We start from the raw sequence: 10,468 nt of genomic DNA, 5'->3' as shown, positions 1-10,468 counted from the left end.
TGGCTGCAGGCGGATGGCGAGGCAGGAAGCACATCTGGCTCTGGGGAACTCTTGGGTAAAAACCAGACTCTTCCCCGCTCCAGTTTGCTTTGCTTATTTGCACCTCGTTGTTTCTAATGAATCGTCTGCCAAGGCGTCTAAAACAATGCTGTCCCTGTTTCAAGGCAGACGACCTTCAAATATTTCTGGAGGGTTTTACATCAATTCCTGTGTCGCATTTTACTTCTTTCCCCTCTCCTCCCACTTCGTTTCCTTTTTCTTATTCTAAAAGTAAAAAGAAAGCCCAGCACAAAAGAAAACAACTCCCGTTTGAGTCTGCCAGTCTCGCCAGACCCTGAATCAATATGCAGCCGGGCTTGCCTCATGTCTGCGCCCCTGTCAGCGCCGTGTGAACTCTGCTATCTTTGCAGGCTGAGGACAACTAATCCACAGCTGAAAAGTACAGTCAGTTTCTTTAGTTAAAAATAAAGTGGCGTGTCTCCAGATAAGCTATCCAATTAAAAAAATGGAGTAATCAGAGCTTCCTGGGGTAGCACAGAGCCCAAAAAACCTGATTTAAGGCCAATTTAATGTTTTCTATTTTAATGAGGAGGCACACAGCAGGGCATTTTGATTTCTTTCCGCTCTCATTAAACCATGCTTTACAGATGCATTTTCCTCTACACCCTTATTCTTCTTTTCCCAGGAAAAGAAAAAAAGCAGTTTTGAATACACCCAACTGAAACCTGACCCTAAATCCAATTGTACCTGTAGAGAATTTGCAGAAAACTTGGGAGCAACGTCTCTTTGATGAGCTACTCATCTTTCCCTGACCACCTTCCCGAATTTCATCCCCACTGGGAGCAGGGAGGAGTGGGTCAGTGCAGTCCTCTCCCCTCCCTGTCGCTGGGCATGAGCAGGGAGAAACCATCTCCCTATGGGGCACAGGCAGAACCCACGGTGGCTGCCCAGTCCCCCCAGGTCAGAGCACACGAATAGTGAAGGAGGTGACAGCAGCCCTGGTGTCACATGCTATGATCCTGCTTCTGGGCTACTTCACCTGGCAGAGGGCAAGTGTTGCCACGCTGCATCACATCCCTCCTCGGTGCCTGCACAGGGACACAGCTTGAGCTGCAAAAAATGGGACTATTCTGCAAATAGGAGATTTCTCAGAGCTTCTGAGGGAGGGATGTTGCAAAAGGCACCTTGGTGTGTCTTGTGTTTCTCCGCTACCCCCAACAGAGTTGCAATTTTGGCATCTTCTGCATGGCATTCAAAAACAGTAGATAAATGAGAATAGATGTGGCAAGAGTGAATGCAGAAGTTAGTGGAACAGCAAGCTGTGCTCCGTTTCCTTTTTCTATTCCATTTTACAGTCTGCTGCTCTCTAGCGAGTAGCACCTGCCCACAGCTCATCCTAAGGCAAGCGGACCACACTGACTTCAAGGAAAACCAGTCACTGCCAGAAGAAAGGACAGTTCTTTGACTTGAGACTCACTTCTTGAATCACTTACCTGTATTTTATTGAAGAACAGCTTGTCCCACAGACTGTCATTCCGAATGATCCCGTTGCGAACTTCGGCCTTTTTCCGCTTGGCGGCAAATTCCAGAATCCAGCGCTTGAGGGATGTGTCTGCCTGGCTGAAGATCTGCGGGAGCGCAGGGCGGGCGGCAGAGAGAGAAAACATCAGCCGCTCTGCTGACCCTCGCAGCTACAGGTGCCAGGGAGGGTACAGTCACCTCAGCAGTGCAGGTAAATAAAACCACACCGGGGATTTGTTAGTGGGGAGAAAAAGGAGTGATTTGTTCACTCCGTTCACTCTTGTACATGCTGTTCCCTCGGGGAAAGCGAGAGTGAGGATGGTGGAGGCTTTGGCTGGATTTACACGACTGCTCTTTCTCTCTGATTTCCGTGGTAGGATTCAGTGAAATCCTGCAATCTGAGTCACTGGGGATGAGCAGCTTGAATCCTGGAGCAGGTATCAGTGCCGGCTGATGAGGGCTGCCTTTACCTAAGCGTCATCAGACACCAGCATGAACTACATCTCCACAAACGAGAAACCCCCAGTGCCCATCCCTCTAATGAAGCACCAGCACCCCTGATCCAGCAGTCCTGACCTTGGGGGAAAATTAAATCAGCAGCTTGTGCTTAAGCTCTTATTTAGAGGATAAGTCTTCTGCGGAATAAATATTCCCAGCTGGTCAAACAGCTTTAACACGATGAACAGACATGCCTGTCTTAAATACCTTTCCAGACCGACTCCTAGTTTTAAAGATTTCTAGATCCAAAAGCTAGCCTCACATTTACACGGCCTAAATCCTCGCGGTCCTTTTGCAGTTCCTGATTTTCAGCTGTCACTGCCACCAGACAGAGAGATTCAAGTCCCCAAACTGGCTGAAGGGCACAAAAAGTCCTTGTGCATCCAGGTTCGGCTAGTGCTTCTGTGATGAACAAACCCCTCCTCTCTGGAAATGTCACTAGAACAGGGAACGAGGCTGATACAGAGGGATTTCCTACGGACAGGAACAGTATGATCTGCTCGGGAAATCTCCATGACTCAGGGAATTCCTTCACATCAGTACTAAAGGGACACAAACTTCATCATTACAGAAAGAGCAAAGTTAAACTCACCTTGTCGTACATTCTGTTCAGCAGCCGCGGCACGACTGGGAAGATGGTTGGACGCAACGCCTTCATGTCGTCAGATAAGAGACGGATATCTCCTTGGAAGAAGCCGATGCGCCCGCCGTGGCAGTACACTACGGACTGATGAGAAGAACAACGAGCACATGTAACCCCTTTGCTTTTCACGCCCAGGGCAGAGCGTCCCTCCCAAGCGCAGGAGTGCCTTTCCTCCTGCTCCCCGTAGGACAAAAATTGGGCTTTAGAAATATATATAAATGCAACCGTAAATTTTGTGCTGAATAGAAACAGATGGGTAGTTCTGGGCGCTTATCACAACTGGCAAGTCAGCACCTGCCAAATTGGCCACTGTTTCTGTAAGAACGAGGAACCAAAGCTCTGAGAAGGGATTTCCCTTCGTCCCCTGCATACACGGATGGAGAAGTCCGAGTTCGGGTCAGATTCTGGATCTGAACTTCTCCTGTGAAGCCCAGACCTACCACAGCAGCTCACAGCGTGAGGACCTACTGTCAACAAACACATGCATATTAAAAACACGGTACAGCAGACTGAGCGGCAGCCAGTTTTTAGGTGTTAATACTTTAGTTTTGTGTAAATACAACAGTAGAGACTACGTTAGCAATACAGTGCCGGATCCTGTATCCCAGAAATAGAAGCCCACTTCATAAAGGTGCTTTACTGGTATGGAAACCACGGATCCAGAAGGTTTGTACTTGGAAAAGGAAACAGGCCACTTAGATCAGATCCCAATGGAGCTGATGTGTGGGATGGGCAGCTGGGACAGCAGCTCTGGTAGTTAGGACCAGTCACTAACCTGGTCAAACTGGTGTTATATCAGTGGTGAGTGTGAGGAGACTGGGAGCTGAGCCCAGCCTCCCTGAGCCCGGACCAGCACGTTCCCTTCTCTGAGCTCTGCGAGGGGTCAGTTGAGAACATCAGCTCCCTTTGGTGGACTTATCCCTCCACATCACCAAAACAGGCTAAAATTCCTTAAGAGACACCAAAGTCTTTTTGCTCTACTCCTAAAAACCCGAGGTACTAACCGCAGCGCTCTCACGGCGCTGTCAACCGGTTAGAGACCGGCTCTTCGTCAGCGGAAACCACGGGGAGTTTAGAGGTGATGTGGGTGTAATGAACCTCACACTGTGTTCTACCCTCTACGTGAATTTAGTCAACCGGTTAGAGACCGGCTCTTCGTCAGCGGAAACCACGGGGAGTTTAGAGGTGATGTGGGTGTAATGAACCTCACACTGTGTTCTACCCTCTACGGGAATTTAAAAAAAAAAAGGAAAATATAATCAGGGCGTTCACTGGGAATTACAAATGACGACTAGAAATTTTTAGCTTTAAAGAAGGTATCTGCATAATTGTAACTGGGAGTTCCGGGAGCTGATGATACTGGCTGAACCTAGGGAAGCCGACACAGTGTTTACTGTTCAGAATGCTTTTGAAAATAACTTTTTAGCCCTTTTGAAAAAAAAAATCTTTATATTAATGAGCTTTTTTAGCCAGGAGCATAAACCGGAACACCCTCTGGGGGCCTGTCCCTTTTGAGATGGCAACATCCCGGGAAATAACGTTATTTCCAATGTTTCCAATTTTTTTTCCCTATCAGATGACTTCTTAATAATTCTAATTTTTTTTTTTTTGCTGCCTGAACAGTGGTGCCATCCTGGCCGCCTTGCCTGACCAGTGAAGAAAGGCTGGGCTCTAATTCTCCACATCTTTCATGGGCTTTCGCCTCCAATCTGCAAGTTTTTTACCAGGGCAGAACACATTATTTCTGGCACAGATGTTACTAAGGAGTGGGAGGCTCGTCCGCCTCAGCAAACATGTTTTGAGCCCAGAACACTCCTCCCTGAGAAAGTCCAGAGCTGCAGCTGAGTCCAGATTCAGCCTTCTCAGACTGGATCAGTTTTTTTTCATGGCTCTTCAGGCCAGAGCTGCCACGACCTGCCCAAGCACCAGCTGCAGCACAAAGGACCGGGCTCTTCTCAGAGGAGACGGGAAACCTCGCTCCTGCGGGCTGGCACCACTTAGCACTTCTGCGGGCCATCATTTCCAGGGGACGCTGGCTGGGGGTTACCGCCCACCGCAGGCTGCCCTGCCAGGGGGGTCACCTGGGTCACACCACATCTCGGTGTCCTCAGCGTCTGCGTGGGTTTCGCAGATCTGGTTCTTTACGCAAGGAAAAGATTTCAGCTGATGTAGAAAATGGCACAGAATCGTTTTTACTCCCACGACACCTCAGCCTAGAGTGCTCTAAAAAGCTGCCCCCGGAACTGTGCAGGGAGCCGTTTCTGCCCGTTGAGGAAGGGCTCTTTTCCGATCCCAGAGTGAGGGAATCGCCCCTGGAATCGCTCTGGACTCACGGCCGTGTCACCGAGGCCAGAGGCCGGGCTCTGCTGTTATGCACGTGGCGCTTCTGGAGTACAAGCTTTTTTAGTGCTACGAGATATCACTGGTTATTTAGTATTTTATTCATTTTATGGGGTTTTGGCGTGGAAAAAGACAGTTTCCACTGACACTAGTACCTTACCTGTACCATTCTCTCAAACATGTGTGCTAAAGGCAAATAGGAAATGTGTACATCCTCACAAGTAGGAGACCACTGACTCTGGAAGAAAACACAAGGAGCCCCACGAGGCCTCGTCAGTTCAGGCAGTTTTCTTACCTGTATAACTCTTTCAAACATGTGAGCCAGAGGCAGGAAGGAGATGAGCACATCGTCCTGTCTCGGAAAGATCACTTTCTGCAGGTGAAGGGCATGGGAGACAGAAAGGAAAGAAACACTGACAGGAAGACAACAAGAAAGTCATAAAACAACAAAAAGAAAAATGGCACCAGAGGAGCAAAAGGGTAAAGATTGTCAAGAGAGGAAGGGAGCAGCGGACGAAGGGAAGCGTTAAGCCACAGCGTCAACGAAGCTCGGTTAGCAGGAGGAGTAAAGAGCACGGAGATGCACACAGAGGGCAATGGCGAGGTCTCTCCGTGGCAGGAGGCACATCGTACCCACACAGCTCACGCTGGAAACGGAGGCTCACCCTGGCCGAGGACCCGGTTTGTGTCCTCTGCGTTCTAGCACGAGGTGCTGAGAGCACGGTTTGCACCCTCGGCTGTGAGCAGACCTGCAGGAGCCTCCTGGAAATCAGGGGGGGCTCTGCAGGAGCAGCATTTTCCACATTGCACAGAGCCCACAAGAGATTCGCGGTGTTACTAGAGTCAAAGCTGCAGCTTTTTTCTTTCCCTTTGGTTAATCGTTGATTTGAATCAGAATATATTGGGGAAATTAACGATTTTTTTTTTTAGCTGCAAGAATCAATGATTTCTGTTAGTGTTTCTCACAACCGTAAGTGATTAAAATGTGATTTTAAGGGCATTAGCAGTGCCCCACAGACAGCTGCTGTGGGGAAAAAGAAGGGTGGACAAATGATGCAAAAAATCAAAGTGACCGAAGTCCTCAGTTTGCCAAGGTTTTAATTCTGTCTTGCAGGTTGGACTAAACGAAGGCCCTGAGAGCCTTGCTCGATCTGTGCCTCCCTGCCCGCATTTCCAAGGGTAAGGCTGGCCGTGATATCATGGGTTAGACAAACCGGCAGCATGATTACCCCGTAATCTGCACCGAGGCCAGTGGTTAGTGGAAAGTGGGTATAAAATGTACCAGCTCACAGTACTGGAGGTTTATACCCACTTTGTGTTTCCACTGCTGCCAGAATCGATAGCCCGTGACCTGGGACACGGTGGGGGATGGCGGCACCAGAGCTCCTTCCTCGGGGAGCCTTTTACTGAAGTTAAATCTGGGCAAGACAGATTTGTTCCTGCCCTCCCAACCATTACCTCGTGGAGTCAAACAGGACTGACCCGTGGGTGTTTTCAGCATCCCCATTTCATACCATTTTGTGTGTCAGTCTGAATGAAGCCATTAGGATCTGCAGATCTATTTATACGTTATTTCAGACTGGCCACAGTTTCTGCAAGCACAGTAATGTAAAACCATTAGCATCACTAGCCACGCTGCTCTTTTATTTTTTCTACACTGCTTTTAGTGCCCAGACTATAAATGATTTGGTTTTAAATCAGACCGAAATGATGACACTGAATAGCATTTCGCAGTTGGCACGGTTGTCCAGATAAACATAAAAATGTAAACAGCTTCTTGACATTTGAGAACAACCGTGTAATAAAGCATTTGGTTCCCTGCAAAAAATACTCCATTTAGAAAAATTACCGAAACTGAGCAAAAAAGAGTAGGTAACCAGCAAATCTACAGTGCTTCTCAGCTTTGGGCATTTTTATTTTATTAATTTATACTATTTTCAAGTATTTTGCCCTGTGTTTGATTTCACAACTGTGGTTAGACACTGCCCTGGTGGTGTGGATCAGCTACAGGCACTTACGCCCCGGCCAACCCCACTCTGGTGACTGAAGCTGTCGGATTTGCAACCACTGACACCAGACTTACGTCTCAGCCTGACACTGAGATTAATCAGAGTCCCATGGCCGTCAGGCAACACTAAATCTATTTCTGCGGCCAGTCCTGGAAGATGCCAGGTTCCCTCAGCTCCCTCCAGCTTAGTTCTCTGCCAGAATAAATGCTTCTGCCCTTTGAAGCTCGGACGTATCTACGCAGCAGCACCTTGCTGCCCCTGAACCCAGCGAAAGCGGCTGCCTGGGCATTTCCAGTCCCTGGAGTCACAACCCTGCAAGCACTCAAACATGTGAGCTCAGTGGCATTTCTTACGTCACGCGCCCAAGTTTCTTGACAACAGTGGCCTGGAAATCTCAGAAAGTTCAGGGATTATGGTCATACGACTGCAGTATTTTCAGCACCGATAAGATCAGCCAAGGGGATAAGGCAACAAACTGTCCACCCCGTCTGTACTTCAGGACTTGCTGGAATTGCCTGTTCACTACAAAAAATAGATTCTTTAATTTGTTAGGTATGAGCTGTAGAAAATACTTTGTATGTTGTGCTAAAGCAGTTCTGTTCCTATATTGCTTCTAAACACAAGTGTTGCACGAGACGTATTATTGCAGACACTTGGCCAGTGCTCTGCTTTTTAAAAAGATATCTAACAGAAGCCGAGGTATAATTAGTATCAATTAAATTAACCATTCGCGTGAAGAGCATGTATGTTCTTATATATGCACACACTTCATGTGCAGAGAGCTTCCAGATAACGCTGGTATTGCGTGGGCACAACGGGACACGCAGAGCACAGCCGGACCCGCTGCTCTTCTTCAAGCACCGGTTACCACTGCACAAGGCTTGTTTGCTCTCCTAATTCCTCCAGAGGAGTTAATTAACTGATTTACAGGAGCCAGCACTGCTCCTCAGAAGCACTCCGCACCCTGCAGAGCCAGGGCTGGAAAGGGGATTTCATGCCCTGCAGTGCTGCAAGCTCAGACTTTCTCCCATTTCCATGGATCTGGCCCTCAGACTACGCGAAATTTCACCTCTTAGCTGCAAGAGCACAGTTCCAGCCCGCGCAGGGACACAGCTTAACCCACGCACTCTGCACACTGCAACATTTTCTAGATCAGGGTATTCACCTCCGTCACTTTCAGAAAGCCTGAAAAATCAGCGACCACGTTCCCATGGGTCAGCATGGCACCTTTGGGGTTTCCTGGAAGGAAACAGAGAGGTTTTAAAAGGTGAGACAGTGGGTCATTTCCAAAAGCTTAACGAAAACTGAACCAAGAGATGGTTAAAACATTCAGTTCTCTTTTTGCACTTTAAAATTCCCATAATTTTTGCCGTCATCTCTGTGCACCAAAAGCACTTACTGCAATATTCAAAATTCAAGAAGATGGTTCTGTAAACACAAATAGTTCTCGTGGAGACTCTGCACAACAGTTTCCACCAGAAATAGCCCAGTTGCAATTTCTGAGAGCGCTCGGACGGAGCCGTGTGACGAGCAGAGCCATTGGACCTGGCTGGCTGTTGCCAGCCTCTCCAGGGAGCATTTATTTCGTACAGACCTGGACTAAGAATGAGCTTGAACACCAACAAATGCCAGGTAAGAGGCAGCTAAGCTCGTAGCCAGCGCACCAGATAACCTCAACAACGCAGGACACGGGGAAGACGTGGCAAAATTTAAGCTACGAGACGACCCTATGAGTCTGCCGTCAAGGGAGGTCCTTAATGTTGTCAGCAGCAGAGAAGAGGCGTCCTGGGCACAGCACTGAACCCACCACGGGGCCGGTGAAGCCCCAGTGTGGTGTCCCAGTGCTGGGCACTGCACCTGCAGCATTTGACCCGCTGCCCACGCGGGCACCTCCACACCGTCAATATTTGCTTTTTCACCCTCTGTTCTTCCGAGCTGAGAATCCCCCTGCGCACCAGAAAACAACTTCTGGATTCCCTGTCTGTTCATACACCAAAATACGGGGTTTGTTATGCAGTAAACCTCCCAGTGCAAAAACCGGAGCCAAGGGCCCCATTCGGCACCGGCATGCGGGGCTCAGCGTATCCTCCTGTCACAGCGCTGCCCCTCGTCATCATCCTCAAAGGGTTTATTGCCAAAGGAAGGCGTAGCTCAGCTCAAACCCAGATCACAGAGCCAGCCTCTCTCCCCAGCGTGTCGTTAAGCAGATTGTTTTAATTCGATCACGCCACCGTAGCGTCGTTCCTGCTACGCCCTGTGGAAGCAGATCAGAGGAGCTTTACCCGCGGGTAACCCGCATGGGCCTGGCACGGCAGGCACAGGGATGCCCCCAGCAGCTCTGCAGGGCTGGGGCAGTCAATAACGGATGCAACAGCCTCGCAGAAATGCAAATCGGCCAGAATTTCATTCTGGCTTCCTCAGATTAGGAAGGGCCGACGGTGTTTTGTTCATCAGTTTCAGCACAGGGAAATATGCTTAATCCTCCCGGTGTCAGAGCAGGCTGCAGGCTGCAGCGCTGGCAGCCCGTCGGTGTGGGCACGGACCCACGTGGCACAGCCCGGCTCAGGCTCTGCTCCAGGAGACACGGTGGCGAGCGCTGCGTCCTGCCAGCAGCGCTGACCTCGCTCCTACCCTGCCTCTCACATACTTAAATAAAAAAGACAAAATAAATAAAATAAAGAGAAGGCAAAAGTGATAATTATCACACGCATTTATTGCGCCAAGGCAGGACAGTCTGAACACGTATACATCCGTTTTCGCCATTCCAAGAGCCCCGCAGGAGTTCAGTCCCAAATGCTGGCAGATGAACACAGTGCACTGTTCTGGTCTCACACCGTCCTGCTCCGAGGCTCCGCGGTGAAGCTGGGCTGACAGCTTTGCCAGCCACAACTGCTCCCGTCCTACCCTCGTACAGACACACCTGTGGGCACCAGCTCGGCCAGGCAGGTTCGTGTCGAGGTCCTTATCTTCACAGCTGGGTGCACATGTGGATCCAGACCTTAAGGAAACTCCACGGACCAGTTATAAAGACAGTGCAAGGACCCGGAAATCGCTCGTGTTATTTCAGTGGCGTCCAGCCAAATCCGCGTGCTCAGCCCCCGCAGTTCTGCACATGGCTGTACTCCCACAGCATGCCACAGGGTCCTCCGTGTTGGCAGCCTGCAGCTCACACGCTGGTGGAGAGGACCTGCTCAGCACTGCTGGGAAAATTCACATCTGGCTCCTGCATCCTCCCACAGCTCTTCAGAGTTCATTTGGAAGATTTCTTAGATGCTCTGAGACTTCAGGCTCAGATTACCTGACCTCTGATTTTTAATACCAATTCAGTACCTCTGCTCGAATCGCCACAACATGCCTGGAAGCTGTGTGAACGTCCTGGCTCCTTCCCCCATGTCCTGTGCACAGCAGGGTCAGCATCCCGGGGAGGTGTTAATGGCGGCAAAGCAGAGCAGCAGCG

The 10,468-nt window shown here is 49.5% G+C and overlaps 1 protein-coding gene across 2 annotated transcripts in view; it reads right to left on the bottom strand.

Annotated features, from left to right (window-relative positions):
- The window catches only part of ACSL6 (acyl-CoA synthetase long-chain family member 6), a 26,720-nt gene that overhangs the window by 7,380 nt on the left and 8,872 nt on the right, over positions 1–10,468 (bottom strand). The window contains exons 9-12 of one of the 2 annotated variants that reach the window (XM_010135073.1): positions 8,177–8,250; positions 5,163–5,240; positions 2,612–2,746; positions 1,494–1,628 (exon numbers count right to left, since the gene is read on the bottom strand). In XM_010135073.1, the coding sequence (XP_010133375.1) occupies positions 1,494–1,628; positions 2,612–2,746; positions 5,163–5,240; positions 8,177–8,250 (422 nt within the window). Of the gene's footprint in view, positions 1–1,493; positions 1,629–2,611; positions 2,747–5,162; positions 5,241–7,974; positions 7,976–8,176; positions 8,251–10,468 lie in introns of both variants that reach the window. The other variant, XM_010135072.1, reaches the window with a different exon arrangement.

Source organism: Buceros rhinoceros, unplaced genomic scaffold, assembly GCF_000710305.1.
Source record: "Buceros rhinoceros silvestris isolate BGI_N320 unplaced genomic scaffold, ASM71030v1 scaffold15834, whole genome shotgun sequence".
NCBI lineage: Eukaryota > Metazoa > Chordata > Aves > Bucerotiformes > Bucerotidae > Buceros > Buceros rhinoceros.
This window is presented reverse-complemented; position numbering and strand designations above follow the sequence as displayed.